General features: G+C 47.6%; 1 protein-coding gene across 1 annotated transcript in view; it reads left to right on the top strand.

The window, feature by feature from the left end:
• The window catches only part of CCDC146 (coiled-coil domain containing 146), an 897,036-nt gene that overhangs the window by 822,997 nt on the left and 52,532 nt on the right, over positions 1 to 21,507 (top strand). Inside the window, exons 17-18 of the mRNA XM_069229681.1 lie at positions 2,155 to 2,292; positions 2,711 to 2,959. Of these exons, the coding sequence (XP_069085782.1) occupies positions 2,155 to 2,292; positions 2,711 to 2,959 (387 nt within the window). The remainder of the gene's footprint in view (positions 1 to 2,154; positions 2,293 to 2,710; positions 2,960 to 21,507) is intronic.

The following is a 21,507-nucleotide window of genomic DNA, read 5'->3' as shown; positions in this document are numbered from 1 at the left end:
CCCCTATCTCCAAGAAGTCCTGACCTCTAGCACTCTCCAGCTCCAAGAACAATGTACTCTCTGCCACTCCTGTGACGTGGGCATCCCTCTTTGCTGTGCTGCTGAGGCCTCCCTGTGACTCTCTGTGCCTCGTGCCAGAGAGTCCTGCTGGGGGGGCCCCAACGATTATTGCTGGTTTTTGTGCTTGCTGCGGGCTGGCCCTGACCTACCTGCCAAGATTGGATAACCTGGACCTTGCTGATCCCCAAAATTCCTGCAACCTCTGCTCAATGCTTCTTTGTATTTGCCAAGGCTTGTTGATGGTCCTGCTGAACATTGACCCTTCTACATTACGACGAACACTGTGGGACAGCTCATAGATGACTCCTGGGAACCTCCTGCGTAGTCTGATCTCCACAGCTGCTTTTCTTCACCCATGGTCCCTCAAGAAACATCACCGAGAAGGTTGAGCATTGCCCTGCTGCATCCCCAGGGCACCTCTGGGTGGACTGGACTCTGTCCCCTCTCTCCTTAGGTCCTCTTCTTTTGGAATCCACACCTGGGTTCCACCTACCTGGTCCACTGTTGCGACAGCAGCTGGACAGGCGGGATCCCTATTGACTTCAGTGGGAGGTTCCATCACGACTTCACCCCTGCACACCTGGGCTCCCTGGTGTAGGTACTCCACTCTTCTGGGTATCCATGGGTGGGGCCACTATGCAACCACCCTTGTCCCAAGGGGTGTTCTTGGAGACCTCTGGGAAGGGTCCCAAAACTTGAAAACTCCAACCCAAACTTCTCCATGTTATCCTATGGACAGTGACCTGAGATTTCTACTCTGCACACGGGTGCCTGGGGAATTCTACCTACTGACCTTTGCGCTTTTAGTACTTCCCCAGTCCTAAAGGTCTCTGGGTAGTAGTGTGGGTTGGGAGTGATTCTCGCATTTCATTTTTTTAGTATATGGCTTGGTCCCCCTATAGGGGTCCATGTTATTTTATGCCTTTACTTACCTGTTGCTAAGTATATTTTTGTGTGACCATATCTCCGCTTAGGAGATATACCAAAGTTAGTCCTAGAGCGTGTTATAATAAATATTTTTCTAACACTGTTATGGTTCTTTTCTGTGTGTACTTCACTCACCAACATGTGTGGTATTTGAAAGCACCTCACACCCTCTTGGACAAGCCTTAGCTGTTTTCCACAGCTACCCTGAGAGCTCTTTTTATGTAGAGCTACCTACACTATCACTAAGGGGTGCCTCGCCTATAGGTGTACACCATATACTGACCCAGTCTCCTACAAAAGTGATCACTGCCCAAGGTGCAAAGATAAGCCTGGGGTCCGTGTGGCGCTTCAGAGCTAGTGGAGTGAAGTTGTAGGGAAGCCAAGGGAATTATTGTGTTCAGACATAGCGGCTACTCCCATATTGTGCTTGCTTAAAAGGAGGGTGCACCGGTAAGAAAATGTATAGATTTTAGTTTAGCACTGGTTACAAGGCAGCTAGACATTTACTGGAATAAGCCATGGAGTCCGACTTTTGCTAAATGGATGGCAGACATTTCTAAGTGGATCCAAGCGGTGTGTTTAGGTAGGAGAACACAACCACAGACAGATGATGCACAAGCTAAACTGAATGAGGACCCTGAATTGAGAACTCTTATGTACCCGTGTCATGGCAAACTACCATAAGCACAACGAGAAACAAAAACATGAATCTGTAGTTTAGAAAGAGGTCTATAATAAAGCAGTTGGTACTGCGGTTCGAGTCACCTAAGGCCAAAGATGCCAATGACTTAGTTTATGGAGCTAATAGACCTCGGCCTAGAATAAGATATCCCTAAGGTAAGAGATGGCATGCTCAGCAAATTTTTATTAAAATCACATGTGATGTCTACAAGTTCCATGTATAGTTTGGGGGTTTGTTACTTGAAGTGTATAATGTTCTAAAATGAAATTCATTTTGCAACAGGGCTAAGCACAGACCAGTGCAAAATGTCAGTTCTGCAAGTCATTCAGGGCAACGGTTGCTCGTACACTGGTCTTACATTTTTAATTACGGTTGATCTGTGCAACTTGTATGTACTGTGTCTAAACCATAGCATTTACAACTTGATTTTTGAAGCAAAAACATATGTGAAACACCCAACAATGTAAACATTTCCTTTTCTGCAGTTGGAACTAAGTCTTGCAGAAAAAGAGGAGCAGTTGTTGGAGAAAGACTTCATCTCTGAACAGGTTTCACGACTTTCAGACCGAGTGCGCGTCAAAGCAGAGAACGGAAAGCAGGACACACTGACGCTAGCCAAAAAGGTGGGTCTCTCCAGTTACACTTATCTCTTACATCTGAAAAGCTTTCAGTTGGCATTTCAAAGAATATTGGCGGTTAAAGTGGAGAAAAAAAAACAACAGTAAATATTTGACAGAAGTCGGATTTACTATGTTCCATAGCTCTGCAGTACATAAAAATACTGGGGAGGATAATTGACAACTCTTAAGATTGCCACTACAAACTGTGGTAAACTTGAAATCTGAAAGTACCCAAGGATTACACCAACTCTTTAATGAAAAAAATACACATTTGTATTAATTCAAATATGAACAGAGTGTAAATAGAACTCTATTACTTTGGCTTCCCTCAAAATATGGTTTAATGCCATAAAGTAAATGGCGAGTTAATTACCACTCTAATAATGGAAACACATTTTTGAATACCAGTTTTTCATTTCAGGTGAATGAGCTGCAAAAGAAAATTAAGGATGCCACCCGGAAGATGATGTCCCATATTGCAGAGTTATCTATGCAGCAAGCAAATACCATGAAACTCCAACAAGACATAAGGGACAAAGAGCAATTTCTTGAGCTCTGCTGTTCTCGCATCGAGCAAGGCCTTCCACCAAGCGAAGAGAGTGAGAATGAATGGCTTAGAACTCTACGGGACGAAAAGAGACACAAAATGGAATCCGTAGCAAAAGCCAAGGTAAGTTTAGCTTGTATTTATACCACAGTATTATCAGACTCCGGTATGATATTTTGTAGTTCTGTTTTACATGATGTTTTGTCCTATTTGCGATGGATAGGGAACCCTGGCCACCAGGCGTCAAGGCTGGAAACTGCTTCTCGTAGGTCCATAACGAATGATTAGCAGAGATGGGTTCGTAAGTGTGTCCCTTCAAATGGCAGACCCCGCCATTATTCCAAATTTAATCTAAGCGCAAAACATTTTGTTTATAGTCGCAATCTGAGCCCATTCCTAGATGTTGTGGAGAAAATGGCGATTAAACTGACAGCCCACTTTAGTGAAAATTCATGAGTAGAACTTGCCGAATATATATGGAGCCAGCTGTCTAGCATCTTTGGACATTTGTAAATGAATGCAAATTATTTCAGGAGCATATGCCTGTAATCGGTAGAGCAGAGATAGTACTGCGGCTTCCACCACAATGAATCATACTTTTAAAGCAGATAGTATGGTGGCTTCTTAGTCACTAAACGGAAGGGTGACATTGGCCATACGCTTGGAACTTTAAGCAGCTTTCCGGTCACTTACAGATATATCACCATATAGTTTTGCTGTAGCTAGAGAACAATGAGGCCATTCCTGACGACTTGCCTTTGAGCAAAATATAAGAGTTACAAAAGTTGCCGAAGACTTACTCAGAAATACCTGTTCACTCCTCAAGAGACGGACTGGCACAACACTTGGGGCATAAATCAGAAACAGAAACATAAATCAAAACATTCTCGTTCCAGAATTTAGTGTCCAGACTCCTTCACTGCGATTAGCATTTTCAGGATAGAAAATCCACCTAATACATACTGCCTTTTCGGAGATGGTACTGAAGCTGCAGAAGAACAGCGCTACTGTGAAAGCTGATGTGGGTAATTGAGGGCAGAATATATTCTGTGGGTTTTATGGTCTTTCACCTGTTAGATTACAGAACATCTCTCTCCTACAGTCTAGGTCAATTCAGTCAAAATGTCCCAAATCCTAATGTAGTTGTTTCTGAAACTAAAAGTGTATCTTAGTGTGAAGGTGAAATGATTCTCTGGATCTGTGAATTGCTCGTAAATGTCACTCTGGGGTCTGCCACCATGCCAACGCATCAAAGCAGTACAAACAAGTCACAGGTCACCGTCTAGCTCTGCTGCCTGTGCCAGCAACCTTGTCTGAGTTACACCCCTTTTGGCAAGCCCCATTTTTTGAGTTCCAGATTTTTACGTGTGAATGTACCTGTTATGAAAGGTGTAGAACCCTCTTAATCACTTTCTTCACTAATCATTTAAAAAGAATACAAATAACATTTTTTATATTTCATAGAGACTTTTAGCTGCAGATTCCTTACCTTTGAAATTCCCCAGGTATCAGACTGGATCCGGAAACTTTTGCTCAAACAGTACCCCAGCGCACACAGTCTATGGCTCTATTTGGCGCTCCATGTCGTTGGCACCTGAAGTGACGTCGCGGTCACCTATATAGGCTTCAGCCAGGTGCACGGGCATCAGTTCTTTTATTTCTGCACGAGTTAGCTCAGATATGGAGAGAGCGACCCCTCTGTTGCTTTTTGACAGGCGTTTTTTTACGTTTTGTTGCTGATTCTGGCACAGACTGAGCCCACGGGTGCCAGATCATTGCCTGAGCCTTATTTTTCACAGCCAGGCATTGGAGAAGATTGGGAGGAGTCACTGGACCCTTTAGAACACCAGTTGGATCTTTTGACTGGTATGAGGAACTAGGAGAGGCCAGTGGTCTGGACACCTCTACAAACACTGGCTTGCTGTCTCCCCCCACTGTCGCTACAGAGGAAGGAGCTTCTTATACAATGGTGGTGCGCCGGGCAGGAGAGGTCCTTGACCTCAAACTGCTCTCAGTGGCTGTAAAGACAAACATCTTGATGGAAGTGCTTCAGCCCGGGGCTTCTGAGTCTGATCGCCTTCTGCCCTTAAACAAAGCACTTACAGATGTCCTGTTGGGAACTTGGTCCAAGCCCAGCACAGTGGCTCCTGTAAACAGGACGACCACCCAGCCATTGCCCTGCACCGGGCGACCCTAGCTTCCTCAGCCAACAACCTACCCCTGAGAGCTTGGTAGTTCAAGCTTCAACTTCCCAGAGGAAATCTAAGAGGCTGGCCCATCTTGGTAAGAAGATGTTTTCTTCCACAAGCCTGGAAATGAGGTATGTGAACACCTTGTGCCTATTGGGCCATTTCTCACACACCATTTGGGATATGGTTGCACAAGTGCTGCCTCAGGTCTCTAAGGAGGCCCGAGCCATACTCTCGCATGCAGTAAAAGACAGGAGGGATGCAGCGAAGTTCACCATTCAGTGTGGCCTAGATACGACTGACTCGCTAGGTAGAGCGGTTGCATTGACAGTGGCCTTAATGCACCATGCCTGGCTGAGAACAACTGTTTTGGGGGATGTCCAGGCAAAGCTGATGGACATGCCCTTTTATGGGGCCCGCTTGTTTGGCGAGAAGGCAGACTTGGTGTTGGAGCCCTTTACAGACTCTCTGGCTATGGCCAAGTCCTTGGACCCCTTGTCCACTGTCTGCTTTGCCCCCTTTCATGGCTAGGGAAGTGGCAGCGCACCAGCCTTATGCCAGCCACCACCCTAGGCAACCACCTCAGTCTATGCGAGGACTGAGCACAGTGCCTTTAGGCCTAGAGGGTCTGGAGGCCAGAAGTCGTCTGCCACCCAGTGTCTGGCAGCTGCAGCCTCAGAGCTTTCCTAGATTGTTCTGCAGGACCATGCTTGCCCAGTTGGACGGAGAATACACTATCATCTCCTTCACTGGAAGTCCATAACATTGGTCGCAGGGGTACTGCAGATCATCAGAAAGGGCTTTGCTCTGCCTTTCCAATCCTTTCTTCCCCCAATACTGCCAACATTCGAAGAGCTGGTAGAGGATCATTTGTCTCTACTCCAAGAGGAAGTTATAGGTCTCTTGACCAAGGGAGCCATATATCAGAAGTAGGCAGTGGTTGTTATTCCTGCTACTTTCTGATACCCAAAAAGAACAAGACTCTTTGCCCTGTTCTACACCTACAGACTGTAAATCTCTTTTTCAAGAAGAAGTTCAAAATGCTTATGTTGGCTCAGGCCTTGTCTGCCCTAGACCTAGAAGACTGCTGGGTAGCGCTGGACTTACAGGATGCTTATTTTTATATTCCGATCCTGCCGGCTCTCAGGCGTAACCAGTGGTTCAGGGTAGGCCACGAACACTTTCAGTTCACCTTGCTGCCATTTGGCCTTACCAGTGCCCCTTGGGTGTTCACCAAGGTGATGGCAGTGGTCGCAGCTCATCAGTGCAGGTTAGGGGTTTCAGTCTTCCCCTACCTCGGCGATAGTTGTTGAAGGCAAGCTTGCCCCAGGCAGTGGTCTACCACCTCCAGACTACGGCAAACCTTCTGCATTCGCAGGGTTTCTCTATACATGTGCTGAAGTCACACCTGACTTCCTCTCAGACACTCTCTTTCTTAGGAGCTGTTCTGAACACAGTGCAGTTTAGGGATTATCCTCCAGAGCAGCGAGTCCAGGATATTCAGGCTATGATTCCGATGTTTCGGCCACTCTCCTTGATTTTGGGGAGACTGACTCTGAGGCTGCTGTACCTCATGGCCTCCTGCATCCCTCTGGTGAATCATGCCAGATGACGTATGCGGGCTCTGCAGTGGGACATGAAGTTCCAGTGGGTGCAGCGTCAGGGAAATCTCTTCGACATGGTCCAGATCTCAGAGGGAACTGTGAAAGACCTGCAGTGGTGGATTTTGAATTGCAATTGGGTCAGAGGCAGACTCTTCCCCTTTCCCCAGCCAGACCTCACAGTAGTTCTGGGATTGGGAGGCTATCTGGGAGAGGTGGAGATCAGGGGCCTCTGGTCTTTGGCGGAATCAGGACTCCATATCAACCCATTGGAGCTCCGGGCAATCCAACTGGCATTGAAAGCATTTCTTCCTATTGTGAAAGGGAAGACATTGCAGGTATTCACGGACAACACCACTGCAATGTGGTACTGCTTCAAGCAGTGTGGTGTGGGGTCGTGGACCCTTTGTCAAGAGGCCATGTGTCTCTGGACAGTGCTGGAACAGCAGGGCATAATCCTGGTGGTTCAACACCTGGCAGGTTCTCTGAATGCCAGGGCAGATGAACTCAGCCGTCGGTGCTTAGCGGATCACAAATCATATCTCCACCCAGAGGTGGCACAAGGACTCTTTCAGCAGTGGTTAGATAGGTTCGCCTTCACAGAGAACGAGCAAGTCAGCAGTATTGCATGTTGGAATTCCCAAGGCGGCAGTCACTCAGCGACGCTTTTTGTCAAGAGTGAAATTCAGGCCTACTGTATGCCTTTCTGCCCATACTACTTCTGTCCAGTGTTCTCAAGAAGATCAAGAATGACCAGGCCCCAGTAATCTTAGTGGCTACGGATTGGGCAAGGAAAGTTTGGTATCCTGAGCTGCTGAAAATGAGCATCAATCCTCCAATCAGGTTGCCCCTTCGAGAGGATCCACTGTTGCAGCAGCAGGGGAAGGTTCTCCATGCGTAGAGATTGAGCAGCAACATTTGGTGGCTTTTGACCTTCCTCCCGAAGTCTGTAAAGTTATTTTTGCAGCCAGGGGTCCCTCCACTAAAACGCTATACGCCTCCCATTGGAAACGCTTTGTATGTTGTTGTACAGAAAGGTCTATTGATCCTATTTCTGCTTCTCTTTCTGATATCCTTCTCTTTATTCTATCCCTTGCCCAACAAGGTTCTGCCTTGGGTACTCTCAAGGGCTATCTTTCTGCCTTATCAGCATTTCTTCGCCAACCTGATCAGCCTTCTTTTTTCAAATCTCCCATTGTACATAGGTTCCTCAAAGGGCTTGTACATATGTTTCCTCCTGTGCCCTTTGTTATGCCCCAATGGGATTTAAATCTAGCCCTCACATTTCTAATGTGTGCTCCATTTGAGCCCTTAAACAACTGTCCCCTCTGGCTGCTCACCATCAAAACAGCCTTCTTAGTGGCGATAACATCTGCCAGGAGGGTGAGTGAGATGCAATCTCTTTCACCAAGGCACCTTAACTCACCATGTTCCCTGACAAGGTGGTTCTTAGAAAATGTGCCTTTTTCCTCCCTAAGGTGGTGACCCCATTCCATCTGGGTCGGAAAATCACCCTGCCCACCTTCTTTGCTCTACCCCATCCCTCTAAGGAAAAGGAGTGACTCCACCAGCTGGACCCAAAAAGAGCACTGTTGTTCTACCTTGACCGCACAAAACAGTTCCAGGTCGATGACCAACTCTTTGTGGGGTATGTGGAAGCAAAGAAGGGTTGGGCAGTGCAGAAGTGAACCATTTTGTGCTGGGTCGTTCTCTGCATCAAGATCTGCTGCACATTGGCCAAGAATCATTCTTCTGAGGGGTTGAGTGTTCATTCTACCAGGGGAAAAGCTGCTAACACTGCCCTAGCTTGGGGCGTTCCAGTCCTGGATATTTGTCAGGCAGCAACATGGGCATCCTTGCATACGTTTGCAAAACAATACTGCTTGGACAATTAGGTACGGAGAGACAGACACTTTGCCTGTTCCGTCCTACAGGACTTTGTAGTGTAAGTAGAGTATCCTCAGCCCACCGTCAGGAGGTTATGGATTGGGTATCTATTCTAAGGTAATGAATCTGCAGCTAGAAGTCTCTATGAGATGAACAAGTTACTTACATTTGGTAATGCATAAGAGTCTCTACCAGATAATGTGTTACCGAAGGTAAGTAACTTGTTCATCTAAGCGCCCTCAGTCTCCATTGGGCGCCCAACACCAACTGTGACCTCTGCACCTGGCCTGCCCTGTGTTGCTGGTGGTGCACCCTTAATGTCCTTGGTTGCCCAATAGACAACTTAACCCTCGAAGATTGGGACCGTAAGTCGAGTACTTACCGGTAAACTATGTTGGTACTTTTCCTCCTCTGGGCCTGCATTGCCTTCTGTGATTTTTTGCATTGTCTCATTTTGATATTGAAAAGTATTGCTTACTTGAAACCTGTGTTAACTGTGAATTAGAAACAAAGTGCGCCTGATACTTGAAAGTGATACATTCTTGAAACAGTACTTTCCTGCAACAAAGATCCTTTTGGTTCTAGAAATAAAGTAACAAAGTATACTTTTGATACATAAAGATTGGACTGGAGTTAGTCATTGAGTGTGTGCCTCATTTCTTGACTGTATGTGTAGAACAAATGCTTCGCACTACCCTCTGATAAGTCAACTGCTCACCCACACTACAACAAAAGAGAGGATTAGTATTATCTACTTTGGCCTCTGTAAAGCTTCTGGGGATTCACAGGACTATGCAAACACTATACCATACTTTGGTACAGTATATACAGAGCCTGCTTGTAAGGAAATGCCTCCTTGGCATGGTTACCTCCTGACATTTTACCTTTGCTGATGCTAAGTTATGATTTGAAAGTGTGCTGGGATCCTGCTAACCAGGCCCCAGCACCAGTGTTCTTTCCCTAAACTGTACATTTGTCTCCACAATTGGCACAACCCTGGCACTCAGGTAAGTCCCTTGTAACTGTAACCCCCTGGTACCAAGGGCCCTGATGCCAGGGAAGGTCTCTAAGAGCTGCAGCATGTCTTATGCCACCATAGGGACCCCTCACTCAGCACATACACACTGCTTCACAGCTTGTGTGTGCTGGTGGGGAGAAAATAACTAAGTCGACATGGCACTCCCCTCAGAGTGCCATGCCAACCTCACACTGTCTGTGGCATAGGTAACCCCATCTAGCAGGCCTTACAGCCCTAAGGCAGGGTGCACTATACCACAGGTGAGGGCATATGTGCATGAGCACTATGCCCCTACAGAGTCTAAGCAAAACCTTAGACATTGTAAGAGCAGGGTAGCCATAAGTGTATATGGTCTGGGAGTCTGTCAAACATGAACTCCACAGCACCATAATGGCTGCACTGAAAACTGGGGAGGGGGGCACATCCCTAATCCTATTGGGGGAATCCTCCATCTGCAAGATGGAGGATTTCTAAAAGTCATTCACCACAGCTCAGGACACCTTAGGGGTTGTCCTGACTGTCCAGTGACTCCTCCTTGTTTTTCTCATTATCTCCTCTGGCCTTGCCGCCAAAAGTGGGGCCGTGGCCGGAGGGGACGGGCATCTCCACTAGCTGGGATGCCCTGTGGCGCTGTAACAAAGGGGATGAGCCTTTGAGGCTCACTGCCAGGTGTTACAGTTCCTGCAGAGGGAGGTGAGAGGCACCTCCACCCAGTACAGGCTTTGTTCCTGGCCACAGAGTGACAAAGGCACTCTCCCCATGTGGCCAGCAACATGTCTGGTGTGTGGCAGGCTGGCAAAACTAGTCAGCCCACACTGGAAGTCGGGTATGTTTTCAGGGGGCATCTCTAAGATGCTCTCTGGGGTGTATTTCACAATAAAATGTACACTGGCATCAGTGTGCATTTATTGTGCTGAGAAGTTTGATACCAAACTTCCCAGTTTTCAGTGTAGCCATTATGGTGCTGTGGAGTTCGTGTATGCCAGACTCCCAGACCATATACTCTTATGGCTACCCTGTACTTACAATGTCTAAGGTTTTGTTTAGACACTGTAGGGGCATAGTGCTCATGCACCTATGCTCTCACCTATGGTATAGTGCACCCTGCCTTAGGGCTGTAAGGCCTGCTAGAGGGGTGACTTATCTATGCCATGGGCAGTGTGAGGTTGGCATGGCACCCTGAGGGGAGTGCCATGTCGACTTAGTCATTTTCTCCCCACCAGCACACACAAGCTGCCAAGCAGTGTGTCTGTGCTGAGTGAGGGGTCCCCAGGGTGGCATAAGACATGCTGCAGCCCTTAGAGACCTTCCCTGGCATCAGGGCCCTTGGTACCAGGGTTGCCAGTTACAAGGGACTTACCTGGATGCCAGGGTGTGCCAATTGTGGAGACAAAGGTACAGTTTTAGGGAAAGAACACTGGTGCTGGGGCCTGGTTAGCAGGCCTCAGCACACTTTCAAATCATAACTTTGCTTCAGCAAAGGCAAAAAGTCAGGGGGTAACCATGCCCAGGAGGCATTTCCTTACACATCCTCTATCCCAAAGTGGTTCATTGTGGTTGTGAGGTGCTCCCAGTATACTCTGTCAAATGCCTTGGCGAATTAAGGGTTAAGATAGCAAAATAAGTTTATGAAGCTGTTGCTAAATCTATGACTCTATCAATGAGTGCATCAACACCTTTAAGTGCCTACCAGGGAGGAATTCCTTTTGATCTTGATGTATAAGGTAGGTGCTTGCTTGACAACCAGCTTACTAGTTTCTCAGTATTGCAAGTTGATTCTTCTGCATATAACTCCCTCCTGAACGAACTTATGGAATTCCTGCTTAATCCCTTCATCATCTAGTATGGTACATCTGATAGAGACTTCTAGCTGCATTTTCCTTACCTTAGAATTCCCTGGCGTCAGCTTCGAATCCGGAGTTTTTTCTGAGCAGTACCCTATGCTCGCTGTCGTCGTTCGGATCCGGGTGCGTCGACCAGCTCTGTGTGCGTCGTCAGCATCGTTGGAGCTGTCTATGATGTCACGGTTGTCTATATAGACGCCATCTCGGCGCCTGTACATCAGTTCTTTTCCTTCCGCACCGGTTAAGCGCAGTTCCGGAAAGAGCTACCCTTCTTCAACGATTTGTCAAGGCTTTTTTCACTGTCTTCGAGAAAGACGGGGTTCAAGCTGTGTGGTGTCGGTGACAGACCCGCACCGTGTTTGTCTTTGGTGCCTGGAGAAGGACCACGATTCCACCTCGTGCTCCGACTGTCTGGCCATGGCGGTGAAGGCCTTGAGGGAGAGATCCCGTAAGCTTCTTGCGGCCCGACATTCGTCTTCGGTCGGCGCAACTCTGTGGAGGTCACGGTCCCGCAGCAGGAGGCGGTCGCGGCACTGCTCCCAGAGCCCCAAGTCCTCTTCCTCGCATTTGAGGTCACCCGAAGGTTAGAGGCACAAGAAGATGAAGTCCAAGCGGACTTTGTCTTCGCCACGCCCATTGGCCAACGAGGCGTCTAGGGAACGTTGACGTTCCGAGCGCGGTTCCGTAGAGCCACCGCCAGGGTCTACTCCGCGTCTTCCCCCCTTTCCGGGGTCTGGATCGACCCCCACTCAATTAAGAGTTTTAAGAGGCCATGCGTCTGAGGACCCTTTAGAATGTGGATTACAACACGACTGGTATGAGGATCTAGGGGAGGCCAGTGGACTGGGCACGTCTCCAGATACTGGTATGCTGTCTCCTCCTGATGTGGCTAAGGAGGAGGGTGCTTCTTTTTCTATGGTGGTGCGTAGGGCAGCTGAGGTCTTGGACCTAGATTTGCCTACGGAGCCAGTCAGGACGAATATCCTGACAGAAGTGCTACAGCCGGGGGTGACAAAATCAGAGCCGATGTCGCCCTTCAATGAGGCTCTTACAGATGTCCTTCTGGGTACGTGGTCCAAGCCCAGCACAGGGGCTCCTGTGAATAGGACAGTTGGCTGCCGCCATAGGCCCGCTCCGAGCGACCCTAGTTTCCTGACACAACACCCCACTCCTGAGAGCTTGGTTGTCCAAGCCTCTACTTCACGTAGTGCCTTCCCTTCCGCTCCCCCGGACAGGGAATCCAAGAGGCTGGATCAGCTTGGGAAGAAGATGTTTTCTTCCACCAGCCTGGCATTGAGGTCCGTAAACACCTCTTGCCTATGGGGCCGTTATTCCCATACTTTATGGGATACGGTGGCACAGGTGCTGCCCCAGGTCCCAGAGGGTGTACGGGACACTCTCACCCAGGCTGTCAAGAATGGGAGAGATGCAGCCAAGTTTACGATCCGGTGTGGTTTGGACACAACCCACTCGCTGGGCAGAGCGATTTCATCATCAGTGGCCCTAAGTCGCCACGCCAGGCTACGTTCTACTGGTTTCTCAGGGGATGTCCAGTCCAGCTTGATGGACATGACCTTTGATGGCTCTCGCCTTTTTTGGCAAAAAGGCAGACTCTGAGCTTGAGAGGTTCAAGGACTCTCAAGCCACGGCCAGATCCTTGGGCCTTTCAGCGCCAGCATGACAGCAGTCTGTCTTTCGCCCCTTTCGAGGCTTCGGAAGGGGCATGGTACCACGCCAGCCACAGTTCAGCCACTATCCTCCGGCTTCACAGCATCCTGGAAGAGGGCGTGGTCGTGGTACCATCAGACCCAGAGGGTCTGGCCAGAGATCGGCCGCCACACAGCCCCCCTCCACTGCGCCCAAGCCCTCCTAGTATGGTTCTACGGGATCACGTCCGTCCAGTTGGAGGGAGGATTAGTTTTCATCTCCCTCACTGACTTTCCATCACCACGGACAAGTGGGTCCTGCAGATCATACGGAAGGGCTACTCCATTCCAGTCTTTGCCTCCTTCTAGCCCTCCGACAAAGGAATGGCTGATGGAGGACCATCTAGCTTTGCTCCGCGAGGAAGTTACGGCTCTCTTGGCCAAGGGAGCCATATGAAGAGTCCCGATATCAGAAGTAGGGAGTGGTTGTTATTCCCGCTGCTTTCTGATTCCCAAAAAGAACAAATGCCTTCGCCCTATCTTGGATTTAAGGGACGTCAATCTCTTCCTCAAGAAGGAGAAATTCAAGATGCTCACTCTTGCTCAGGTTTTGTCTGTCCTAGACCAGGGAAACTGGATGGTAGCGTTGGATTTGCAGGATGCGTATTTCCACATTCCTATTCTGCCAGCCCACAGGTGTTACCTGCGGTTCAAGGTGGGCCACGAGCACTTTCAGTTTACCGTGCTTTCTTTTGGTCTCACCAGTGCCCCTCGAGTGTTCACAAAGGTGATGGCTGTGGTGGCAGCTCATCTGCGCAGGTCAGGGATTTCAGTCTTCCCCTACCTGGACGATTGGCTGTTGAAGGCTTCTATGCCCCAGGCTCTCGTCACTCACATCCAGACGACAGCGGACCTCCTACTTTTGCTGGGGTTCACTATAAATGTGCTGAAGTCACACTTGACTCCCTCTCAGAAGCTCACTTTCATTGGAGCTGTTCTGGACACAGTGCAGTATCGGGCTTATCCTCCCGAACAGCAGGTCCAGGATATTCAGGTTATGATACCCATGATTCAGCCTCTATCCTGGATTTCGGTGAGACAGACTCAGGAGGAGATCAGAGGTCACTGGTCTCCGGTGGAATCAGGGCTCCACATCAACTTGCCGGAGCTTCGGGCGATCCGGCTAGCATTAAAAGCATTTCTTCCTGTTGTGAAAGAGAAGGTGGTGCAGGTGTTCACGGACAACACTACCGCAATGTGGTACTGCAACAAGCAGGGCGGTGTGGGGTCGTGGACCCTTTGTCAAGAGGCTTTACGTCTCTGGACATGCCTGGAACAGCAGGGCATGACCCTGGTGGTTCAACACCTGGCATGTTCTCTGAATGCCAGGGAAGAGGAGCTCAGACGAAAATGCTTAGAGGATCACAAATGGTGTCTCCATCCGGAGGTGGTGCAAGGACTCTTTCAGCAGTGGGGAGAGCCTTGGTTAGATCTGTTCGCCTCCATAGAGAACGCGCAATGTCAGCAGTTTTGCGCGTTGGAGTTTCCAAGGGGGCTATCGCTAGGCAACGCTTTTTGTCATGAGTGGAGTTCAGGCCTCCTGTACGCCTTTCCGCCTATACCACTTCTGCCCAGAGTTATCAAGAACGACCGGGCCCAAGTAATCCTAGTGGTTCCGGATTGGGCACAGAGAGTTTGGTATCCAGAGCTTCTCAAAATGAGCATCGGTCCTCCAATCAGGCTGCCTCTTCGGGAGGATCTTCTGTCGCAGCAGCAGGGGAAGGTTCTCCACCTGAACCTGTCAACTCTGCGCATTCATGCGTGGAGATTGAGCGGCGAGAGTTGATGGTTTATGACCTCCCTCCCAAGGTCTGTGATGTCATTCTGGCAGCCAGGCGTCCCTCTACTAAGTCGATCTACGCCTGCCGTTGGAAACGTTTTGTTTCATATTGTACAGAGAGGTCTATTGATCCTCTTTCTTCTTCTGTCTAACATCCTTTTGTGTATATTGTCTCTCGCCCAGCAGGGTTCCTCCTTGGGGACTCTCAAGGGCTATCTTACAGCCTTATCGGCTTTTCTTCAGTTGCCCGATCAACCATCTCAGTTTAAATCACCTATAGTACAGAGGTTTTTGAAAGGGCTTGTGCATCTGTTCCCGCCTGTGCCTTTCGTTATGCCCCAGTGGGATCTTAATTTGGTTCTTACCTTCCTTATGTGTACTCCCTTCGAGCCCTTGCATAACTGTCCTCTATGGCTGCTCACTATTAAAACAGCCTTTTTGGTGGCAATTACATCTGCCAGGAGAGTGAGTGAGCTGCAGGCTTTATCTTCAAAGCCACCTTATCTCATGATATATCTTGACGAGGTAGTGTAAAGAACTCGTGCCTCTTTCCTCCCCAAGGTGGTGACCCCTTTTCACCTGGGTCAAAATATCACCCTGCCCACCTTCTTTGCACCACTGCATCCCTCTAAGGAAGAGGAGCGTCTCCATCGGCTGGACCCAAAAAGAGCGTTATCGTTCTACCTTTGACCGCACTAAAGAGTTCCGGGTGGATGACCAACTCTTTGTGGGGTACGTTGGTGCAAAGAAGGGTCGGGCAGTGCAGAAACAATCGATTTCGCACTTGGTCGTTCTCTGTATAAAGATCTGCTACGCTTTGGCAAAGAGGCAGCCTCCAGAGGGCTTGAGAGCTCATTCTACTAGGGGGAAAGCTGCTACCACTGCGTTAGCACGTAGCGTACTGGTGGTGGACATTTGTCAGGCTGCAAAGTGGGCTCCTTTGCACACGTTTGCAAAACACTACTGCCTGGATAGCCAGGTGAGAAGGGAGGGGCATTTTGCCCGGTTTGTTTTGCAGGACTTCCTAGTGTAAAAATCTCCTTCAGACCCACCGCCAGAGATTATAGCTTGGGTATCTATTCTAAGGTAAGGAAGCTGCAGCTAGAAGTCTCTATCAGATGAACAAGTTACTTACCTTCTGTAACAAGGTATCTGGTAGAGACTCTATGTAGCTGCAGATTCCTTACACCCACCCAAGCCTCCCCGCTCTGCGGATATTTTTTTTATACAGATATATATATATATATATATATATGTATGTATGTATGTATGTATATGATTTTGGCATTTTTGCCTTTCTTAAAGGCATGAAAGAATTTTTACTTCAAACAGTCAAAGAGGTAAAATCCATAACTGTTGGTTTTTCCATGACTCTGCGCTTCTGGCGTGAGAAGTTGTGGAAAAGAACTGGCGTACGTGTGCCGAGATGGCATCTATATAGACAACTGTGACGTCATAGATGGCTCCAAGGACGCTGACGACGCACACGGAGCTGGTTGACGCACGCAGATCCGAACGATGACGCCCGACGGCGCATGCAGGATATGCTCAGAAAAAACTCTGGATTCGCAGCTGATGCCAGGGAATTCTAAGGTAAGGAATCTGAAGCTAGATAGTCTCTATGAGATACCTCGTTACCAAAGGTAAGTAACTTGTTCATCTTGATGCCTTGCCCTGCACTACCTATATGTAGTTGCTATTTTTGTCTGTTTTTGCCTTCCAGGCCAACAGTTTCCTGTGCTTTTCCACATATTCATGGTTCCCCAACCTGTCTCCCACTGCTGCTGTGCCCGCTCCTCCATCATTAGTCTGAACTCTCGCTGATGTGATGTTAAAGCTTGCCCTAACTCCGCTCTTAAATCCTCCTCCAGAGTGTCTTCTTTCAAAGCTGCTACCAATCTAGTGATTTCTACCTCAAACTGTTCCTTCTTCTGTCTCTCCTTCCTGTTCCAAGCAGCAGAAAGACCCACTAGGGTTCCCCTCAACCATGCCTTGTATTCACCTCAAGTTATGTGGATCAGGGCTGTAGTCGGATTCCAACAAAAAAAAAAAACTATATATCCTCTTTGTAGAGCCTCAACTATTTTGGGAGGGAGGAGAAGTTTCCTAATCGACTGTCCATCTTCTGCATCCCTTCTGGTTTGAGACCTTAATCTTCAGCAGTCGAGCAGCGTGATCCAATAAATGTATTGGGAGATGATCGATGATCTATTGTGTGGATCTTATTTGCTTCCTTACGATCTATCAAAAAGTAATCTAACACAGAAAATCAGCTATGTTTCTTGCTGATAAAGTTATAGTCGCTACAGTCCTGTCTCATTTTCTGACATGCATCACACAAGTCCAGACTCTCCATTACAAAAGATAGATAGTCCCTCATCTTTGGAGATGTTACTTGGAGATGTGGAGATGACCTATCCAAGAAGTTTTCTAGCAGAATGTTAAACTCACCTCCAAGTATCACTGAAGCCTCAAATTCCTTCAGTGTAGAGAAAAAATGGGTTAACAGATTGATATTGATACTGGGGCCGTAGTAAATAGGCAGAGTAAATGTTTGTTTTACCCTGACTTATACCACTAGCCACCTACCACTTCCATTTGATTTATATCTTACTAGTTCTACTCCAGAGTTGGATCGGATTACCAGTGCTTCCCCCTTCATGTAGTGCTGCTGTTCCATTCCTATTACTTTCCCCACCTATTTCTGTCTCATCTTGAGATCCCTATATTCATGTCTCAATAGATGGGTTTCCTGTAACATTATAAATTTGTGCCCTGGAGTCCTTCAGGTATTATATTATCATCCACTGTTTCCTAGTAACCCTCAGCCTGTTGATGTTCCAACATAAAATAGAAGGAGCCTGAACCCCCTGCTGGTCACCAATTCTTTCAGTATACATCCATGCCTATGTCACTGAACTGACTTCTATTAGTTAGCCATGATATGAGGACAAAACATTTGTCTTTTTCTCCCACATGCTTCCCACACCGTGTACCCATACCCATGGGAATCGTTCCATAACCTATAACTGGCATTTCTAAAATGCCTATGTGAGCTCCTCCTCCAGGGATCGATCTTGCTATTTTTCTGGATTTCACCCTGTCCTGCCCCCTCTTCCCTTACATAATTAAGGAAATCATCCACTACTTCTGCCTCAGAAATGTTATTCATTTTATTCCTCCACATGACTTTTAGTATTGCAGGAAATGTGAGCATTAGCCCCAATCTTCTTTAGTTCCTCCAAACGTTTACCTAGCTCCCATTGTCTGTCCTCAGTAGCTCGGGAAATGTCTGCTCGAATAGAGAAGGAGATGCCTTGAGCTTTTGAGGTTTTCTCTTTAAGGCCCATACTTAAGATTTTTTCTTTTAATAGGTATGTCAAGATGTTAACCAGAATTCTGTGAGGTTTTATGTGCCCTAACTTCAAATGGCTTCAACTTGAAAGCGTCTCTGTGCACCCTTTGTATTTCTTGCATGAGTTCAGTTGAGGAAGTAATTTGAGGAAAGGCTTCTTTCAAAAGATTTACTACAAAGAGCTTCACATCACTTCCCCTCAGCTCCCTCTGCCACATTCAGTATTTTGATGTTATTCCACCTAGCTTTATTCCCTGACCTCTCCACTTTATCAGCCAGCACATTACCTTGCTCCTTTAGCCCAAAAAACCTCTTGTGTATTTGTGCTAACCTCTGTGCTAAGCTCCACAACTCTGCCTTCTAGGGCCCCCGTACGATGAGCCAGGCTTACTATTTGTTTTCTCTAGTCTCAGGCAGGTTTTCTGAATCTCCTTTTGATTTGCCTCAGAGATTGAGAACCTACCCTTCACCTCTTGCATCAGGGCCCCAACCATCTCCTGGATCTTCAACCACCCCAATGCATCAGAGGGTACTGCCTGGTACTGGGTCACCTTTTAGCACTGTCATTTGAATAAACTCTGTGTGCGCCTCTGCATGGACCAACTTCCTTGCATCCTCTGACCTCATGGAGGCAGCACCATCTAATTGCCCTGTTGCCAGGGGATCAAACCTGTTCTCCATGGGAAAGTCCAGGAGAACACCGGTTGAGCTTGATCTTGAGCTCCCTTCTCCCCCAGTCACCTCTGAGCTGCTCCCCAGCTTAGATGTCCAAGCTGTACCTATAGTATTGTCAGCATCACCCTGCCCAACAAGACTCATGTGGGTTCCCGACTCCACCCTGGCCTTGAAATAGGAATACAGGGATGGAGTGATTTTAATTTTTGTGTTTCCAGTCGCTAGTGCTACTGAGGCTCCGACAGAGGGGTTACTTCCTTTGAGGACAAAGGGTTTGGGCTAGGTTTCCCTGAAAGTCTGGAGTTTCGGCTTTCTGCCGCAGTCTCTACAGTCCCCGAGAGTAGAATTTAGTGTGGCATTGACATCAGGATGATTAATAGATCATAATGGGTATTTCCTCCTTACACATCCTCCTGTGCTCCTGAGGCCTGGTGCGCCTGCGTGACTACCTTATACAGCTTCTCGTCAGTCTGACGTAGACTCATTCTGTGCCATACCCAGAGGAGACATGCTCGAACTAGTTTAGCAACATCTGCTGCATTAGAGACCTGCGGAGAAGGGGTGGAGTTGGGTTGGGGGAATAACTTGATTTACAAATGAGTGGAACTCCAATATACAGTGCTAAAAGGTACCTTCAGCAATTGATCTCATCACCTTCCCCACCTTAGACACCATATTTTTTTAGTAAGCTAGCCGCCAAAGTGCACTTTCACACCACTTTTACAAACCCCACTCTGCTCCTGGGGCATGTATCTGCCTGGGTTGATTACAACTTTTGTATGGCCACAGGTTTAAGGTACATTCTATGAAGGAAGTTGAGTGGTAAGTCAGAGATAAATGTCACCAAGAACTGTGAAGTCAAGTGCCAGACCTCCCTCCTATGCATCACCTGGCTTTCTTCACAATGAACTGGGTATGTGCAGATTCATCATTTGTGACTCTAGGGAGACCAAAAATGACACCTCCTGAACCTTCACCCTCTTGCAGGGCAGACCAGAGCACATTAGAGTTACTCAAGTCCTCAAAGACATGACCTATATTTATGTCTACATATGTTGGTGCAAGGGGACACCGAGATACCAAATTTTTGAGCTCTCCTGGACTGCCATATCTTTCGCAGCTCAAGAAACAGCGTTTCTGCACAGCATACCACTGCACCTGTAGAAAAAGGTGGGGTTCTGCTAGTTTGGGTGTAAGCTGAACATTTTGGCATGCATCTTCAACTTTCTGTGTTCACAAGGCATTGCCATCTAAGGATCACAGAGGAAGAACATTTGGTTCGTTTTCCCTGCATGCTCTCCCCAATCATCATAGGTTTGTCGTAGGACTCCTTTCGTAATAACGAGACTGCTGGACCACTGGTCATGGGGGACCGAGTCTGGTCCCACACTGTGTGACAGCTGTTGGCCTAACCCTTCCGGCTGGCAAGCAGCACCTCACCAGTACCAGAGGTAAAAGTGGTTTGTGGCAGCCTATCGCATGACACTCGGACTCTTCAGGGAAGTCGTGGTAAAACACTTTGTACCCCTTTCTCTGTTAGACTAGTCTCATACATGCAATGACAAAACTGAAGCAGAATCTTGGTTCAGTAGGTTTTATTAAAGCAACTGCGTTCAATGTAAATAAAAAAAAGCTGTGCATTGCAATTATGAGGATAAAAAACACAACACTATTACAGCAGTGACCAGGAAAGTGAAACACAGGTAGAATCCCACCCTATTGTCACAATAGCGTTTCTAGCATCCCTACTTAAGTTTGTACATGAGAGCAACTAACAGTGGTAGCCCTAATCCACCCTATCGATCCGAGGAAGAAAGCCCAATCCCTGTACCTGTGTTTAGAAGTGAAGAAGAGGTCTGTTAGTCTGCTGAGAGTCCTTCCACATAGACAAAGAGAAAGCGCAGTTTCAGCAGAAACTGCAATGACGTGCACATGATATGGCAGGCTGGATTGAATGTCCCCTCTAAGTTGGTGGGGGCAGCATGTTGTTTTATAATAAAGCATCTTGTTCTGAGAACTGCCCTGATGTGACAACACATATTTTTTTGTGTAGGGTAGACATTGAACTCTCTGGACCAGCAATACCCGATAAACTATCGTGCACAGACTTGGAGTGAGGACAGGATGAAAACGTGCAAAGACATAAAAAACAAATTCTGCAAGGAAGGGCAAATGATAAAAATAAGAAAACATTGCCTCTAAAATGAAGCCTTGCTAAAATAATAAGAGTAATAAAATGACAAGAGGGCACAGGCCTCAGACCAAAGCTAAAAATAAATGTGCCTATATAGACACTGAAAGAACCACTCAACAGGTTTTCTCCATGCGGGAATAAGGGGCTTGGAGACAAAGGGTAACCCTGACAGGTACACCTTCCCAAGGTGCATCCTTGCGTTATAATTTTGAACGCCTCAATCCTGCCTCTCAGACTGACATACAGCAGCCTAGTCTACCCAAAGAAACATGGGCCACAGCCAAACTAATCAGATGAAAAGGAATTCCCGGCTAACAGTATTGAAGACTTTATCTGTATCAAGAAGCTACAGCACAGTCCTACCAAACAAAACATAAGTCCACCTAGAACACATTGTTTTAAGCCCAATTCGAACAAACTTC

This window comes from Pleurodeles waltl, chromosome 4_1 (assembly GCF_031143425.1).
Source record: "Pleurodeles waltl isolate 20211129_DDA chromosome 4_1, aPleWal1.hap1.20221129, whole genome shotgun sequence".
Lineage (NCBI taxonomy): Eukaryota > Metazoa > Chordata > Amphibia > Caudata > Salamandridae > Pleurodeles > Pleurodeles waltl.
The sequence above is the reverse complement of the archived record's forward strand: the minus strand, read 5'-3'. Positions and strand labels throughout refer to the sequence as shown.